Here is a 19,302-nt window from a genome sequence, read left to right as displayed (position 1 = left end):
CCTACCAGGGGGCATGAAAGCCCCCAGACAACATAGCTCCTAGGATCATTGGGACACGCAAACTCCTCTACCATGGTAAGGTAGCAGCTCAGAGAGGAGTATATATATATATATATATATATATTTATATAGTTATATATATATATATATATATATATATATATATATATATATATATATATATATATATGTATATATATATATATATATATAGATAGTTATATATAGTTATATTTATATAGTTATATATAGTTATATATATATAGTTATATATATATAGTTATTTATTTATTTGTATTTTTTTTTTTTTTTAAGGGTGTTTTTTTCCCCCCCTCCCTCAGGGTGGGACTATGACAGGGCGGTTGCTGGTTGTTCCATCTCCATTGTTGGAGTCCCTGTGGGTGGGGTGGTTGGTTCCTGCGGCCCTGCGCTCGGTGGTCCAAATGGGGCCGACTCGGGTGGGGTGGCCTGGTGTGGGCCACGCCGTGCTCCCCGGGGGTGGGAGTAGGGTTGTTGGGGCCCAGGTGCTGCTGGGGCAGGGGCGGTCTTCCCGTCCGGTTGCAGGGAGTCTCTGGGTTCCCCCGAGCGGGGCGTCCAGTCTTTCTGCCCATGTGGGGGGTTGTCTCTCGCTCGCTTGGGTTCTGGCCGTCCGCTGCTTCTCTCGTGCCCTGTCCTCTGCCGGGCGGCGCGGTGGGCCGGGCTCTGGGCTTCCCGCCGCTGGCCGGCCTGACTGCGTGGGGATGGTGGTCCCTGGTTCCCTGGGCGCCACACCTGCTGTTTGGGTTGGGCTCTCTCTGGTTCCCGCGCACACTGGGGGTCAAATATATTGTACATGCAAACACACATATACTCACACACACACACACACACACACACACACACACACACACACACACACACACACACACCGTTATTCATACATACAAACGTACATACATTGGTACCTACGCTCCCACATACATACACAAATACAGTACATACCTACAAACTCAAAGTCCGTCCATCTACACGCACATTCACGGTACAAACATTCACATACTGTACATATACATTCACTGTACAAACAAACATACGTATACTGTACATATACATTTACTGTACAAACATTCATATACACATTCTGTTCATATACAAGTACATATACATACATACATACACTCATGCATATAATCACGTTTAATCAAACATATATCAACGTTGTTGCCCTAGAGTAAACTGGGTAACACATGGCATACTGACAAAGCTTAACTCATTGTTACTATAACAATCTAAAAGATTAATATAGGTTGCCTCTCTCTCTTCCCCTCCATCTTTCGGTATTCCTTTTTTTTTTTTTTTTCATTTATTTTTTTTATTATCTTTCTAGCTATCATTATGTATACGTATCGTTGCATTTGAACAACTGTATTGTTGAAAATAGAGGTAAATTATTGTTATTTTTCATGATGAATAGCGCTTTTTCTATTGGTATTTGTATTGCTCCAGTTTTGGTGTAAAAATGCTCATTGTCATTTCTATATTATTATTTATTTCACTAACTCCTTATTTGCTATCACTTTTACGATCATATTTGTACATATCGTATGTGCTGGTGTTCTATTGTTGTTGTTGTTTTTGTTGTTATTGTTGGGTTAGCTGTTTTTGTTTTTGTCTCTAATCCCCCTCTTATCCTCACAATTTCCCCCTATGTCTTTCTTTTTTTCTCTTTCTATCCCATCCTGCTCCGGCCCGGCTGCACCAAATGATAATATAAATACATTAAATGAAGTCAAATTAAAATAAGGCAACTAGAGAAGTATCCTACACTTCTCTTTTGTAAAGTAAATCCGAACAGCCGATATTGGCATCTACATCAACTATATAATTTGACTGAGAAGCTGGACAGGACAAAATAAAAATAAAATATATTCTTATAAACAGATGAAATATTTTATAGTTAAAGCAATAAAAATAGTTTGACACCTTTTTAAATGTTTTTTTAGCCCTCTAAACAAGGAAAAACCCTATTTACCGTATTTATCAGACTATAAGGCGCACCTAAAATCCTTTCATTTTCTCAAAAATCAACAGTGCGCCTTATAACGGCGTGGCGCAGTGGAAGAGTGGCCGTACGCAACCCGGGGGTCCCTGGTTCAATCCCCACCTAGTACCAACCTCGTCAAGTCCGTTGTGTCCTGAGCAAGACACTTAACCCTTGCTCCTGATGGGTGCTGGTTAGCGCCTTGCATGGCAGCTCCCTCCATCAGTGTGTGAATGTGTGTGTGAATGTGGAAGTAGTGTCAAAGCGCCTTGAGTACCTTGAAGGTAGAAAAGCGCTATACAAGTACAACCCATTTATAACCCGGGGTGCCTAATGTACGGCATAATTCTGGTTGTGTTTACCCACCTCAAAACAGTTTTATTTAGTACATGGTGTAATGATAAGTGTGACCAATAGATGGCAGTCATACATAAGCGATATGTGGAGACTGCAATACGATGGCAGTAAACAACACCAAAACTTTTTATGTTTAATTGAGAATATAGAACATTACACACGGCATTCAAAAATCTGTCAAAATGTTTTTAGTACGACTTCGGTAAGCTACAAAGACGCACACCTTGATGGATTGTCGACAAATTAAACATATGAGTATTATTATGGTGTGTGCACAAGGATCCCAAAATGGCACCTATTTGCAGACATATATTACCTGCTGTTTTGTTTCAAAATATTATGCAAAACCAACCTGTGTTACCTTCTAGTACCTGGTACTTGGGATCTGAATAAGTCCAGAAAATGTGCGCATTTCAGCTATTTTAGTCCGTGCGGACACCGTAGTCATAAGCTTCTTCTTTTTCTCTACCTTCTTATGTGGCATTCATCTTCCGCTGTTGCCATTTGTAATATAAAGTAGCGTAAAGTTTTTACTTATATCTGTCAGTAGACTAGCTATCCAAGCGCTAAAAACTGTAGTGGGTTTACATGATTCACCCACGGAAATTCTTCTTCCTCCAAACATGACGAGCTGAGTTTATACCACAATGGATACATGGATGATACAGCAGAGGATTGGGAGAATGTCATGTGGTCAGATGAAACCAAAATAGAACTTTTTGGTATAAACTCAATTTGTGTTGTTTGGAGGAAGAAGAATACTGAGTTGCATCCCAAGAACACCACACCTACTGTGAAGCATGGGGGTGGAAACATCATGCTTTGGGGCTGTTTTTCTGCTAAGGGGACAGGACGATTGATCTGTGTTAAGGAACGAATGAATGGGGCCATGTATCGTGAGATTTTGAGCCAAAACCTCCTTCCATCAGGGAGAGCTTTGAATGGTTGACCAAATACTTATTTTCCACCATTATTTACAAATACATTCTTTAAAATTCCTACAATGTGAATTCCTGGATTTTTTTTTCACATTCTGTCTCTCATAGTTGAAGTGTACCTATGATGAAAATGACTGACCTCTGTCATCATTTTAAGTGGGAGAACTTGCACAATCGCTGGCTGACTAAATACTTTTTTGCCCCACTGTAAATTGCATGAAAAGTTTTGATCAACTTAATTGTCGTGGTGAAGGTACAGTTGCGCTAGAATTAGCCATCGTTGTTAGCAGTCTATACCTATCCATCCATCCATCCATCCTTTTTCTACCGCTTGTCCCTTTTGGGGTCGGGGGAGGTGCCGGAAGGCGGTGTACACTCTGAACAAGTCGCCACCTCATCGCAGGGCCAACACAGACAGACAGACAACATTCACACTCACATTCACACACTAGGGATCATTTAGTGTTGCCAATCAACCTATCCCCAGGTGCATGTCTTTGGAGGTGGGAGGGGCCTATCCCCAGGTGCATGTCTTTGGAGGTGGGAGGGGCCTATCCCCTGGTGCATGTCTTTGGGGGTGGGAGGGGCCTATCCCCTGGTGCATGTCTTTGGGGGTGGGAGGAAGCCGGAGTACCCGGAGGGAACCCACGCAGTCACGGGGAGAACATGCAACCTCCACACAGAAAGATCCTGAGCCCGAGATTGAAACCAGGACTACTCAGGACCTTCGTATTGTGAGGCAGACGCACTAACCCCTCTCCCACCGTGCTGCCCCAGTCTATACATTTTACTCGGAAACAGAAATCCTGTTTGGTGACTATCTTTATTGGGGCAGTATAACTCGGTTGGTAGAGTGGCTGTGCCAGCAACTTCAGAGTTGTAGGTTCGATCCCCGCTTCCGCCATCCTAGTCACTGCCTTTGTGTCTTTGAGCAAGACACTTTACCCGGTCGCTCCCAGTGCCACCCACACTGTTTTTTAAAAAAAATGTAACTTAGATATTGGGTTTCACAATCTAAAGCGCTTTGAGTCACTTGAGAAAAATGCTAAATAAATATAATTCACTTCACTTTATTGATCGCCACACCTTAAGACACATATTGCACTGTAATAAATACACTGAATAAATAGGACTTAATTTAGCACATAATTTAGTCCAAAACTATGTAGAATACGCTTTACAAAAGACTATTTGAAAGCTTGACATGCATCAGCAATGTGTACTGTGGCTTTATTTACTTTGTGCAGCCTCTAACATCATGTATTCTTGTTATTGGTGGCACATTTCTTTTTCTGATACCATAGCAAAGTCCTACATTTAGTTATGTGTCTTATGTACTTCTACAATGGGACCCATTGTAGGGAGGAGACGGCGTGGCGCGGTGGGTAGAGTGGCCGTGCCAGCAACCTGTGGGTTCCTGGTTCAATCCCCACATTCTACCCACCTAGTCAATTACGCTGTGCCCTTGAGCGAGACACTTCACCCTTGCTCCTGATGGGTTGTGGTTGGGGCATTGCATGGCAGCTCCCTCCATCAGTGTGTGAATGTGTGTGTGAATGTGGAAATAGTGTCAAAGCGCTTTGAGTACCTTCAATCAATCAATCAATCAATGTTTATTTATATAGCCCCAAATCACAAATGTCTCAAAGGACTGCACAAATCATTACGACTACAACATCCTCGGAAGAACCCACAAAAGGGCAAGGAAAACTCACACCCAATGGGCAGGGAGAATTCACATTCAGTGGGACGCCAGCGACAATGCTGACTATGAGAAACCTTGGAGAGGACCTCAGATGTGGGCAACCCCCCCCCTCTAGGGGACCGAAAGCAATGGATGTCGAGCGGGTCCAACATGATACTGTGAAAGTTCAATCCATAGTGGCTCCAAGACAGCAGCGAGAGTCCCGTCCACAGGAAACCATCTGAAGCGGATCAGCAGCGTAGAGATGTCCCCAACCGATACAGGCGAGCGGTCCATCCTGGGTCCCGACGAGCGGTCCATCCTGGGTCTCGACTCTGGACAGTCAGTACTTCATCCATGGTCATCGGACCGGACCCCCTCCACAAGGGAGGGGGGGACATAGGAGAAAGAAAAGAAGCGGCAGATCAACTGGTCTAAAAAGGAGGTCTATTTAAAGGCTAGAGTATACAAATGAGTTTTAAGATGAGACTTAAATGCTTCTACTGAGGTAGCATCTCGAACTGTTACCGGGAGGGCATTCCAGAGTACTGGAGCCCGAACGGAAAACGCTCTATAGCCCGCAGACTTTTTTTGAGCTCTAGGAATCACTAATAAGCCGGAGTCTTTTGAACGCAGATTTCTTGCCGGGACATACGGTACAATACAATCGGCAAGATAGGCTGGAGCTAGACCGTGTAGTATTTTATACGTAAGTAATAAAACCTTAAAGTCACATCTTAAGTGCACAGGAAGCCAGTGCAGGTGAGCCAGTACAGGCGTAATATGATCAAACTTTCTTGTTCTTGTCAAAAGTCTAGCAGCCGCATTTTGTACCAACTGTAATCTTTTAATGCTAGACATGGGGAGACCCGAAAATAATACGTTACAGTAATCGAGACGAGACGTAACAAACGCATGGATAATGATCTCGGCGTCTCCAGTGGACAAAATGGAGCGAATTTTAGCGATATTACGGAGATGAAAGAAGGCCGTTTTAGTAACGCTTTTAATGTGTGACTCAAAGGAGAGAGCTGGGTCGAAGATAATACCCAGATTTTTTACAGAGTCACCTTGTTTTATTATTTGGTTGTCAAATGTTAAAGTTGTATTATTAAATAGAGGTCGGTGTCTAGCAGGACCGATAATCAGCATTTCCGTTTTTTTGGCATTAAGTTGCAAAAAGTTAGCGGACATCCATTGTTTAATTTCATTAAGACACGCTTCCAACTGACTACAGTCCGGCATGTTGGTCAGCTTTAGGGGCATGTAGAGTTGGGTGTCATCAGCATAACAGTGAAAGCTAATACCGTATTTGCGTATGACGTCACCTAGCGGCAGCATGTAGATGCTGAAGAGTACAGGGCCAAGGACCGAACCCTGGGGAACTCCACACGTTACCTTAACATAGTCCGAGGTCACACTGTTATAGGAGACGCACTGCATCCTATCAGTAAGATAAGAGTTAAACCATGACAGGGCTGAGTCTGACATACCAATTCGTATTTTGATACGCTCTAATAAAATATTATGATCGACGGTATCGAAAGCAGCGCTAAGATCGAGGAGCAGCAACATAGATGACGCATCAGAGTCCATCGTTAGCAATAGATCATTAGTCAATTTTGCGAGGGCTGTCTCAGTCGAGTGATTTGCCCTGAAACCGGATTGAAAGGTTTCACATAGATTGTTAAACGCTAAGTGCTCATTTAGCTGCTCCGCAACAATTTTTTCGAGGATTTTCGAAATAAAGGGAAGGTGAGACACCGGTCGGTAGTTTACCATGAGGTCAGGATCGAGGTTAGGTCTTTTAAGGAGAGGATGAATAACCGCTTTTTTGAATGCAACGGGAACAGTGCCCGAGGAAAGTGATAAGTTTATAATATTTAGCACTGATGGACCTAATAATACAAAAAGCTCCTTGATAAGTTTCCCAGGAAGTGGGTCAAGTAAACATGTTGTTTGTTTTATTCCATTTACACGTTGTAACAATCCTTCTAATGTTATTTCATCAAAACGAGAGAAACTATTTTGGATATTTGCAGTATCCGCCGTATATACAATCGTATCTGTGTTACTATAACCCCGTTGTAGCTGGGACGCATTGTCTTTAATCTCCTTTCTAATAAGTTCAATTTTCTTATTAAAGAACTTCATAAAGTCATCTGCCGAATGGGTGGAGCTACTGGAAGGAGTCCCTTGTTGGGTTAGCGATGCTACAGTACTAAACAAAAATTTTGGATCGTTTTTATTAATGCGGATGAGATTTGAGTAATAATTAGTTTTAGCTAAGGTAAGCATGCGTTTATAAGTTATTAAACTATCACTCCATGCTTGATGGTGCACCTCAAGTTTAGTCGTGCGCCATTTGCGTTCCAGCTTTCTACATAATAATTTCTGAGCTCTAGTTTCTTCAGTAAACCATGGCGTACGCCTATTTGGAGCCTTTTTTAACTTCAGCGGTGCTATACTATCAATGGTTTCGCGCAGGGCGTTGTTAAAGTTGTTAGTGAGGTTATCAATAGAGCCCACATACTTTGGGAACGGTGCCATTACCGAGGGCAGTAGGTCCGCAAGAGTCGTCGTTGTGGCAGCATTAATGTTGCGGCTGCTATAGCAGTTATTATTCTTATTAGCTTGCCGAACATGAGTCTGAACTTCGAATTTTATAAGGTAATGATCGGACATTACTTTAGTATACGGGAGTATCATAACTTTGGAGACGGTGATACCTCTGACAAGCACTAGGTCTATCGTATTGCCGCTGCGATGCGTCGGTTCATTTATTATTTGTGTAAGACCACAGCTATCAATTATAGTCTGGAGCGCCACGCACGGTGGGTCCAATGGGGTATTCATATGGATATTAAAGTCCCCCATTATAATTATATTATCGGCGTGCGTCACTAGATCAGCAACAAACTCTGAGAATTCACTAATAAAGTCCGAATAGGGCCCTGGGGGGCGGTAGATAACGGCCAGGCACAGAGGCAGAGGTGTGGCAGACTTCATAGAAAGCACCTCAAACGATTTATATTTATTATTTAAGTTAGGACTAAAGTTAAAGTTTTCGTTGTATATTAGTGCGACACCCCCTCCCCTTTTGAGGTGACGGGCAATATGCGCATTCGTATAGTTAGGAGGGGATGCCTCATTTATCGCAAAAAACTCGTCTGGTTTAAGCCAGGTTTCGCTAAGACCGATGACGTTAAGGTTGTTGTCTCTAATGACCTCATTGACTAATAACGTTTTGGGAGACAAAGATCTGATGTTTAGAAAGCCCATATTATAGGTAGTGGGCTGTTTTAAGGAGTTGTTGATGAAATTATCCGTCGTAGCAATATTAATAATGTTACGTTTATTATGCGCAGTGTACTTAAAATAATTACGACCATATCTAGGAATTGATATGACGGGAATTTTCAGATTGTCTACTTGGCGCTGCGATAAACTGAACGCATCATAATTTGCCACCTCAGTAGAGCGCATGTCTAACTCTGACGTAGTCATAGACACAGTAGAAAAAACATTTTGTGAGTTGTGTATTATTCTACGAAAATTGCTATGTGTACAGGGATCATCCAGCCTGGCGCTGGCTAGTTCTAACTTAACTGACTCCATACCCAGGCTAGCAGGCTCTGTAATTGCCTGTGACCGGGCTTGCTCTAGTGCAGTTAGTCAAATGTGGCTCAATGCGAAGTATATGTTCCGAGACAAGAGGATAGCGCCTTCCTGGTTAGGGTGAAGGCCGTCTCTCCTCAGCAAGCCAGGTTTGCCCCAGAAAGAGGGCCAATTATCAATAAACGTAAATCCCTGTTGTCTGCAGAAGCTATCCAGCCACCTGTTAAGAGAGACTAATCTGCTATATCTCTCATCATTGCCTCTCCCAGGCAGGGGGCCAGAGACAATTACTCGATGCCTGGACATCTTTCTGGCGAGATTACAAGCCCTGGCTATGTTTCTCTTTGTAATCTCTGATTGTCTCATCCTAACGTCATTGGAGCCAACGTGTATTACTATATTCGCATAACTAGTGGTGCGGTTAGCCTGCCGTACGTGCTTACTAGACCTGTTGCGAGTTAGCTCCCTAAGATTAGCTTCAATGTCAGGTGCTCTGCCCCCGGGAATACACTTAATTGTGGCTGGTTTGCTAAGCTTTATGTTTCGGGTGATGGAGTCCCCTATGACTAAAGTGTGGTGCCCGGTAGACTGGGGTGTAGGACTAGCTAAAGGGCTAAATCTATTATGCGTCTCAACCAGTACACCGTAGCTTGTAGGCCGCTTAGGGCTGCTACAAGCTGGGCTAGTTAGCTCGCTACAGCTAACGCTAGCAGATGTGTCCGCAACATCTAAAGTTACGAAATTACACTGCTCTAACTGGCGGACACGGCTCTCTAGCAAAGCCAACCTATCCATGAGTAAAGTGCACGAAGCGCAGGAAGCCATACTCACAGAAACTTTTCGTCGCCGAGTGGGGTGCCAGCTGTCTTCGGGAAGTGGTGGTCACGGTGGCGGGGGAAGGTAGAAAAGTGCTATGCAATTAAAACCAATTTACCATTTAAAACCCATTACCTCCCTGCTTGGCACTCAGCATCAAGGGTTGGAATTGGGGGTTAAATCACCACAAATGATTCCCGGGCGCGACCATGGCCGCTGCCCACTGCTCCCCTCACCTCTCAGGGGGTGATCAAGGGTGATGGGTCAAATGCAGAGTATAATTATGCCGTGACAATCATTGGTTAACTTTTCATCACTCAGTGTTTTCATCCGTGCACTCTGAGGCTGGTGTTTGTTTATGTACTTTTATTATTGGCCAGTAGGAGGCGAAAGAATTTCATCCTTAGAAAAAAAAACAGCTTTTTTTTTTTTTTTTTAAATCAGTGTACTTTAAGTGAACCTTTTTTTTTTGCCTCAAGGCTTGACATTGTTTTTCTCCGAATCAAGCTTCACAGGAAATGCAATTGGGTTGTATTCGTGGGACTTGCACCATTCTAAACCCAGATTACAATTAATCAGTCATATGCTTTTACATATGGAAAATGAATTTCATTACTGCATTATTAGAAAGCCTTTTCCAATCATGCCATTTTACTGTAAGGGTAAAATTTTTCTGTTTATTCAAATTTTGTACTGATTGCTATTCCATCCATCCATCCATCCATCCATAATCCATCCATTTTCTACCTCTTGTCCCTCTTTTTTATTTTTGTAATGATTGCTATTCCTTGCAGGTCCACTAGAGGATACTGTGTATCTTGTTGAAAACATAACAGACCTTATTAAAAGAATAGGCAGCCTGCAGTCTCATTCATTCATGGCCATATAGCTAAGACAGTTGTGAGTATGATAATTATTAATTGATAAGGCATAATGTTCAATTGTATCTATCAATGAATGCTATTTAGGGTGTTGTTTATTATCCTCCTGAATCAGATAATTGCTATCATTACACGTTTTAATTGTGCCTCTCTGGCCGTTGCATGCCACTTCTGGCTAACCTTGCAGAAACAATTAGCGTGGTCATGAGATGTAAAATCCATCTTCCCCCCACCCCCCAGGGAAAAGTGGCAACAATCTCCTGAGGTGCTTCTGATCTTGTAATGTAACATCGCAGCTAATGTAGCTGGAGATATGAAGCGGAAACCGTCCATGATAATAACAGAAAACAGGATTGTGTTCCTTTTTTTAAGTTTTGATGTTCATGTGAGATGACTGCACAAGTGCACATAACTCACGGTCCTCACTGCGTTGTGCACCACAATGTTGTTTAAAGGGGAAATGCACTTTTTTAAAATGTTGCTTAACGTTTACAATTATGACAGGCAAGAACACACGTTTGTTTTTTTAGGATTGTCATGATGATTAAAAAATGCTTGCAAAATGTGGCTAATGAGAGTCACCATTGTAGCTTTCAAAGGCCTTTAAAACAACTTGTAAACCCACCATCATCCTGTTCTGTACACGCTGTAAGTATATATACATTGTAGAAATGGACATGTTCAAAACAATATAAAATGCAGTGTTTACCCCAGAAAATGTGTTAGTTAAAGTGGTGTCTCTCCGGCGGACAGACCGAGGAGAAGGTGTGTGGGTGTAAGGATTGGTCTAACTCGGCCTGTCGCCATCAGTTCTCCACCTCGTCGCTGACACCACAGCCTGGGGGGGCAATAGACTACAGACTGTGGTGAAGTAGGCCGGCTTCGTCGCTTGAAGAAGCCTAAATCTTTTGGTTGTGTTTTCTGCTACATTTGCTGAATGGCGATATACGATAAGTATCTCGATATTTTTTACGTAAAGTAAAAACGAAACAGTCCTAGTTACCTGAGATACTAAGTATGTCATTATTATGACTTACTAATTCCAAATAATGACTTACAAAGCCCCAAGTGGAGGAGTTCAAGTACCTAGGAGTCTTGTTCACGAGTGAGGGAAGAGTGGGTTGCGACATCGACAGGCGGATCGGTGCTGCAGACGCTATATTGATCCGTTGTGGTGAAGAAGGAGCTGAGCCGGAAGGCAAAGCTCTCAATTTACCAGTCGATCTACGTTCCCATCCTCACCTATGGTCATGAGCTTTGGGTTATGACCGAAAGGACAAGATCACGGGTACAAGCGGCCCAAATGAGTTTCCTTCGCCGTGTGGCGGGTCTCTCCCTTAGAGATAGGGTGAGGAGCTCTGCCATCCGGGAGGAACTCAAAGTAAAGCCGCTGCTCCTCCACATGGAGAGGAGCCAGATGAGGTGGTTCTGGCATCTGATCAGGATGCCACCCGAACGCCTCCCTAGGGAGGTGTTTAGGGCACGTCCAACCGGTAGGAGGCCACGGGGAAGACCCAGGACACGTTGGGAAGACTGTCTCCCAGCTGGCCTGGGATCTCCTCAGGATCCCCTGGGAGGAGCTGGACCAAGTGGCTGGGGAGAGGGAAGTCCGGGCTTCACTGATTAGGCTGCTGCCCCCACGACCTGACCTTGGATAAGTGGAATAAGATGGATGGATAGATGGACTTACAAAGTCAAATAAATGACTTACTGTAAGTAAGAGTTTGCAATAAGCATTTAAAAAAAAAAAGTTAAAAGTGGGGCCACATGCTGACATATGCCCAATTCATCATGCTTAATTTATTACAGCATTTGGGAAGCCTGTGATAGATTTTTTTTGTTGTAAATGTTATATTTTTATCAACGTGACGAAAATATAACTGCTACATTACTAATGATTAATGTAACTATTGCTGAAAAAATAGTACAATAGCAATAGGAGAGACTATTCATTCCTGAACACCATGGAGTTCATGTAGGCTTTATGATACACTTACATTATTATATCAACTATCGGACAGCTTCAGGAAACTCTTCATTTAACATAATGTCATTTTTTGCTGCTTCAACACATCTTAATCAACAGAAAAAGGTAAAGTGAATAAACTTAGCTGTTACCTTTAGGTCAATAATGTTTGTCTTTCTCTCAGACAGACAGGGCTTTGCTGTCCGTAACACACACACACACACACACACACACACACACACACACACACACACACACACACACACACACACATACACACACACCGCAAAATGAGCTAATGTTACGCTAAATGCTAACTAGCCTTAACCTCAAGATGCAAGCGAGCTGAGCTGCCGTTTATGTTTCTAGAACATCAACAGGCTTATAGTGTAGTTACTATAAGTTGACCGGAAGGTATTTATTATAATTATGCTTACCTGCTAAACACCTTTCTGCTCACCAGACCGCAGGAGCACTGACTACATGTGCTCTAAATACGCACTGCTGATTGGCTGTTACTGCTCTGCGTATCACCAATCAGATGGTTCTGTGGGTGGGACAATGCCGGGTGCTGCAGAGACGCACTGACAGAGGCAGAACTAAACGGAGCAGCTTGTTAAGACTTTAGTTTAGGCGGTGGTTTTTTGTTGTTAAGGCGGTTGCCTTAACAACAAAACGCTGCGGGAAACCCTGAAATATGTTCAATATTTACCGAATTTTGGCGATTTTAAGCATTGCTGGAACTCTTTTCCTCAGAACGTTTATTTCCTTTTTCATAGCAGCACATTTCCAACCTCCAGCAACAAATGTGTGTTCTTATTTCGGTAAACAAATGTGTGTGTTTTAATAATGGCAGACTTGGTAACAGGAACAAAGACGACGACTATTTTTGGACAAAAGAGGATTCACCTAGTGGTTAGAGTGTCCGCCCTGAGATTGGTAGGTTGTGAGTTCAAACCCCAGCAGAGTCATACCCAACACTATACAAATGGGAACCATCACCTCCTTGCTTGCCACTCAGCATCAAGGCTTAGAATTGGGGGTTAAATCCCCAAAAATTATTCCTGGGTGCAGCCACCGCTGCTGCTCACTACTCCCCTCACCTCCCAGGGGATGATCAATGGTGATGGGTCAAATGCAGAGAATAATTTCGCCCCACTTAGTGTGTGTGTGTGTGTGTGTGTGATAATCATTGGTTCTTTAACTTTAACAACCTTTTCTTTTTGAAGCTGAATATACGGAGGATAAACAACTGCTTTTAGAAGGAAGCTCAAAGAGATAATGAAACGTTGGAGCAGACAGAAGCCGATAAAGTCAGGTCGGTATGACGTGACCTTGCAAATGTGGAACTTGGAGCCAAGCTATGCTGACAGAAATGGCGTGCTTACCCAAAATCAACAGGGAAAATAATGACATAATAAAACATATGTCTTTTTTTTCACTAATCTTGTCAAGACCAAAACACTTTGTGAAATACTACTAAATGACATTACATACTATCATTTTAACGTGAGCTGTCTTTGTTAGCTTAGCAGGCTAGCAGCCGAAGTTTGTAGCTCTTTTGAATCTTTCACTTGTTTGTGTTAACTCTGTGCATGACTTTGCAAGGAACTCTTCTGGGTTTTAATAATAAATTGAGTAGTCAAATACAATTAAAGTATTTGCTATACTTTTTGATATGCTGGCATGTTTACACTTGAAAGATTGCAAATTAAACATTACATAGTTTTTGCATGAAACTGTAATCTGGCTGTTAGCAGGCTCCTCTATGAACAAATGTTGTAAATTACATAAATTGTGTTTTTATTGGGAGCAATCAGAGTCTGCCACCTCTTATAAAATTCTATGTACCATTGCAGCAACTATCTTTTCAAACGCGATTTTTTTCTCTGGTCTACTTGCCTGTTTTGGCCACATCTATCTTCTTCTTCACCTTCTTCCTGATGTCCGACCATTGTACATAGCGAGATGGGTGCTTTTAGAAAGAGGACAAGGAAGGGGGTTTTGGCGAATGTCCAGGTTAAGGAATGGGAGGGAGATCTGGCCAGTGGAGTATATGTTCTCCTTTCCATTAGCCCTGGAGAGTTGTTTGGCGAGAAGGAGCACCACAGGCCCCAGTGGACTCCCGGCTGGGGACAGAGCAGAGCTGTGGGGGTTCTGTGGAGTTTGGCCAGTGAGCCTGCTGACACGCTAGAGCAAGTCAGCCATGTTTATGGTGGGATATTTTTTTTATATCGCCAATCTGCGTCATTCAGCGCTTGACCCTCTGACACGAGACAGGCACCCAGTTAGAACAAGACGCTCTCCCCCAGCTTTGGTTTTGCACTTTTGACTGCCTGTTTTAGAGCCTCTCTGATGTTCTTTTCACAGCACAGCCTCCTTTTGTTTCTACCTCTGCCTCCATATTCCTCCCCCTCTTGGGCTTTCACTGCTTACTTTGATTGACATGACGATATTAAAGCAGTCCCATCGCAAGTAGAGATGTCCGATAATGGCTTTTTTGCCGATATCCGATATTGTCCAACTCTTAATTATAGATTCCGATATCAAACGATACCGATATAAAAAAGTTGTGGAATTAACACATTTTTATGCCTAATTTTGTTTGTGATGCCCCGCTGGATGCATTAAACAATGTAACAAGGTTTTCCAAAATAAATCAACTTAAGTTATGGAAAAAAATGCCAACATGGCAATGCCATATTTATCATTGAAGTCACAAAGTGCATTTTTTTTTAACATGCCTCAAAACAGCAGCTTGGAATTTGGGACATGCTGTCCCGAAATGTGTTTGTCATTCTTGTTTGGTGTGGGTTCACAGTGTGGCGCATATCTGTTACAGTGTTAAAGTTGTTTATACGGCCACCCTCAGTGTGACCTATATGGCTGTTGACCAAGTATGCCTTGCATTCACTTGTGTGTGTGAAAAGCCGTAGATATTATGTGATTGGGCCGGCACGCAAAGGCAGTGCCTTTAAGGTTTATTGGCGCTCTGTTCTTCTCCCTATGTCCTTGTACCACTTCATACAGTGGCGTTTTAAAAAGTCATAATTTTTACTTTTTGAAATTGATACGGATAATTTCCGATATTACATTTTAAAGCATTTATCGGCCGATATCGGCAATCTGATATCAGACATCTCTAAACGCAAGTCATTTCGTATGTTCAAACTAGGGTCGCCAGGTGATACATTTTTTAAAACAGATTAAGTACACTCTTAAACTGTGACTAATCATGATAACCATATTTTCTGGACCATAGGGCGCACTGGATTATAAGGGGCATTGCAGACGAGCGGGTCTATTCAGGTCTATTTTCATACAAAAGGCGCACCGGATTATAAGACGCATAGAAGAGGTCATATTTTTTTCTAAATGTAAAAAGACTTCCTTGTGGTCTCCATAACATGTAATGGTGGTAATTTGGTCAAAATATTGCATCGAATAAGTTTTAAAGATCATCTTCAAGTCGCTTTCTGACAGTCTCTTCAGGATGCGCCATTTTGTGGGCGGTCTTATTTACGTGGCTCACCTTCGGCAGCGTCTTCTCCCCGTCATCTTTGTTGTAGCGGTGTAGCGTGCAAGGACAGGAGTGGAAGAAGAGTCAAGAGATGGAGCTTTCTGTTTTAATGACATTCAGACTTTACTTCAATCAGTAACAGAGCAGCATCTCCTCATCCGTGGCTCACTAGTGCAACAACATCGCCGAAAATGTGTCCCGTGAAAAAACGTCCGACTGGAACTCTCTAATAACTAAAGTTCCTTGGGTGATTAATGTAAACCCAGTACACGGTAGTTTTTAACACTTCCATATCAAGATATCAGATCTAACTTAATGCTATATTATTTTAAAAATTGCAACAGCAAAGGATGAATTTCCCATAACAAGAAGATAGTGAAAAGTAAAAGCTTACCGACTATGGTGTCGGCACGGACGACAGTGGCGGACTTGCACAAATTTTCAGGACTTATGCAGATCTCAAACACACATCAGCAGGTACCCGAAGGTAATAAAAGTTGCTTTTTCATATGTAGGGGAGGGCGTGGTCGGCACACCTCCTGCAGGAATAGGGTGTGTATGGCCCGGCCTCAAAGCCAGCGGCAGGTGAGTAGATAACCCAGCTGGGACTGATTATCTAATCACCTGTCGTCCTTATTATCAGCAGCCGGGCAAGACACGTGGTGGGAGTTGGAGCGAGACAGCAGAGACACGCCGGAATGAAAAGTCATGGATACTGCTGGAAAGCAAACGAAACATGTGTATGTCAATAAAATACTTGCTCAAACCTGTACTCCGGGCTCAAGAAATATTAATTCGCACCAGGAGAAACCTCACAGCAGAGAGACTTCTACAGCATAATATTGCGAAACAAAACGTCAGATAATATAGTCGGTCTTTATACACGCACCATAGTAATACCTTTCTCTCTGACTACGATAGCCGTAACGGCCCGACAATCCATCAAGTGGTGCGGCTTCAAATTCGTACTAAAACATTTTGAAGGATTTTTGATTGCTGTGTGTAATGTTCTTTAATTTCAATGAAACATTCAGAGTTTTGGTGTTGTTTACTGCCATCATATTGCAGTCTACTCATATATCTTATGTATGACTACCATCTACTGGTCACACTTATTATTACACCATATTCCAAATAAAATTGTTTTGAGGTCTGTAAGCACAACCAGAATTATTCGGTACATTAGGCGCACCGGGTTATAAGGCGCGCTGTCAATTTTTGAAAAAATAAAAGGATTTTAAGTGCGCCATATGGTCCAAAAAATACTGTAATCACGGATTAATTGCCTGCATGAATAAAAAATGCTCAAGAAAATGCACCAATATTTGGATGCAAATTTAATACAAGAAGCTTTTTTAAGTGTTTTGCTAAACCGCAAGCCATTGTTTTGCTCAAAACCATGTGTGACAGTAAGTATAGTAAGAATTAAGTGCACATTTTGAAAATATTTGCAACGATATAGCAAACAAGGGTCAGATGTTCACTAAAAGATAATGTACATTAGCAAACACACCCTCAAACAACTTAACATAGTGCACCATTTAAATCTGCATTCACTCTTTAGTTTCAACAGTTGTTTAAACAAACACGCTTGTTTATCTCTTCAGATGACAATGCTGATGTCTTTTTTTGCTACAATGCGACCCCAGCTCGTGATTACTTGCAGATGTGCAGGGTTTTCCAGTAAGCAAAATAACTTCACATTTAGCCGGTATTGCAACTTGATGCTTTTGTTTGTGTAGTACAGTTTTATTGTACGACTGTAAGATATTGTACGACGGATCAGCTCTAGTGGTATGAATAACGTCTTCTTACAAGATTTGGTCTTCACAGATGTTGGATGTTAACTGTAGTACTTTTGTTGACAACATTGACACAGGTAAACTGCCAGCGTAGCGTTCTCCTCTGCTTGTTGTCCATGTACCATTCATGCTCTCATCTTCAATTACGTGTTTCACTTTAAGATGGTATTTTATACTTGATGTGCGCTGATGATAAGAACGCATGTCGCTGCAGTACCAATGCGTTTTCTTATTTTGATCCAAAGTTCTGTTTGGAAGGAAAATTGGCCCCTTATCGTGATCACAGACCGTGTAACAAAGCCTCAAACCGGATGTGATTATTCTTTACTATAGGGCTGGGCGATATGGCCTTTTATCAATATCTCCATATTTTTAGGCCATGTCACGATAGAACACCATATATATCTCCATATTTTGCCTTAGCCTTGAATGAACACTTGATGCATATAATCAGAGCAGTATGATGATTCTATGTGTCTACATTCAAACATTCTTCTTCGTACTGCATTAATATATGCTACTTTTAGACTTTCATGCAGAGAGGGAAATCACAACTAAGTCAATTGACCAAAAGTGTATTTATTAAACAGTTATTAAGCAGTGGCACAAACATTCATGTCATTTCCAAACAGAAAGTGCAAGATTGTCAAAGACATTTTAAAACAAGCTATTAGTGCACTTTTCTGCATGATGTCACTGAGATGAAATATCAAAACAACACTAAATTGAAGTGCACTTTTTGTACAGAACGCCACTACAATAGTTTAAAACAAATAAAGTGCACTTTTGTGCATGATGTCACACAAGATATTTCAATAAGTGTCAAATAAAAATGAGCTGCATAATAGGACGTTATCTCCTTTTGTTGTTGACTATTTTTTTCATACGGTGTTGATGTGGAAATGGTGACATGGGCATTTTGTTGGTGTGGCACCAAGCGGAGATGTTGACATGCAGAGTTTCAAACACTCTTCATTCTCGAGCAGGTGACTTTTCAAATGATGCCACATATTAGCAGTGATGCTACTTTTTGTAGCAACGCTTTTGCCCCACACTTAACATATTACGGTTGTCTGTTCGACATCTTGCCGCTTGAAGCCAAACCACCGCTAAAAGATGGACTACCTGCTGTTTTCCTTGGGAATTATTTTTTCCTTCATTTGTTACCAGATTCGCACCTTCTTTCGCTTGTAGTACCACTCGCACTGCACCGCTAGCATCACAGCTAACGTTACCCATGCCGCTACCTCTGTGCTCTGTGAGACTGTGATGTTGCACGCGTGACAGCATGTGATGTACGTAAGAAGGTGCGCTTGTTTTATCTCTCTGTGAGGAGGGACAAGAGTAATGCCCATAGCTAAAAGCAACTGTGTGAGAACGTATACTCGAATATCACGATATAGTCATTTTCTATATCGCATAGAGACAGACCTGCGATATACCGAGTATATTCCATATTTCGCCCAACCCTACTTCACTCTTATGATAATGCCATTTATGTAAAAACCCTGTTTCCATATGAGTTGGGAAATTGTGTTACATGTAAATAAAAACGGAATACAATGATTTGCAAATCATTTTCAACCCATATTCAGTTGAATATGCTACAGAGACAACATATTTGATGTTCAAAAGCCAGCATCTGTGATGGTATGGGGGTGTATTAGTGCCCAAGTCATGGGTAACTTACACATCTGTGA

General features: G+C 42.1%; 1 protein-coding gene across 12 annotated transcripts in view; it reads left to right on the top strand.

Moving 5' to 3' along the window:
• LOC133563136 (zinc finger protein AEBP2-like) overlaps positions 1-19,302 on the top strand; it is an 84,277-nt gene that overhangs the window by 22,201 nt on the left and 42,774 nt on the right. Inside the window, exon 6 of one of the 12 annotated variants that reach the window (XR_009809002.1) lies at positions 16,444-16,571. The exons of 8 other annotated variants lie outside the window; for them this stretch is intronic. Coding sequence is in view for 2 of the 4 variants with exons in the window: in XM_061917100.1 (XP_061773084.1) it covers positions 16,444-16,665 (222 nt within the window). In the remaining 2 variants the exon portion in view is untranslated. Of the gene's footprint in view, positions 1-16,443; positions 16,681-19,302 lie in introns of those variants that run through there. 3 more of the 12 variants (XR_009809003.1, XM_061917102.1, XM_061917100.1) reach the window with 3 other exon arrangements.

The sequence above is a fragment of the Nerophis ophidion genome, linkage group LG12, assembly GCF_033978795.1.
Source record: "Nerophis ophidion isolate RoL-2023_Sa linkage group LG12, RoL_Noph_v1.0, whole genome shotgun sequence".
NCBI classification, from domain to species: Eukaryota; Metazoa; Chordata; class Actinopteri; order Syngnathiformes; family Syngnathidae; genus Nerophis; species Nerophis ophidion.
This window is presented reverse-complemented; position numbering and strand designations above follow the sequence as displayed.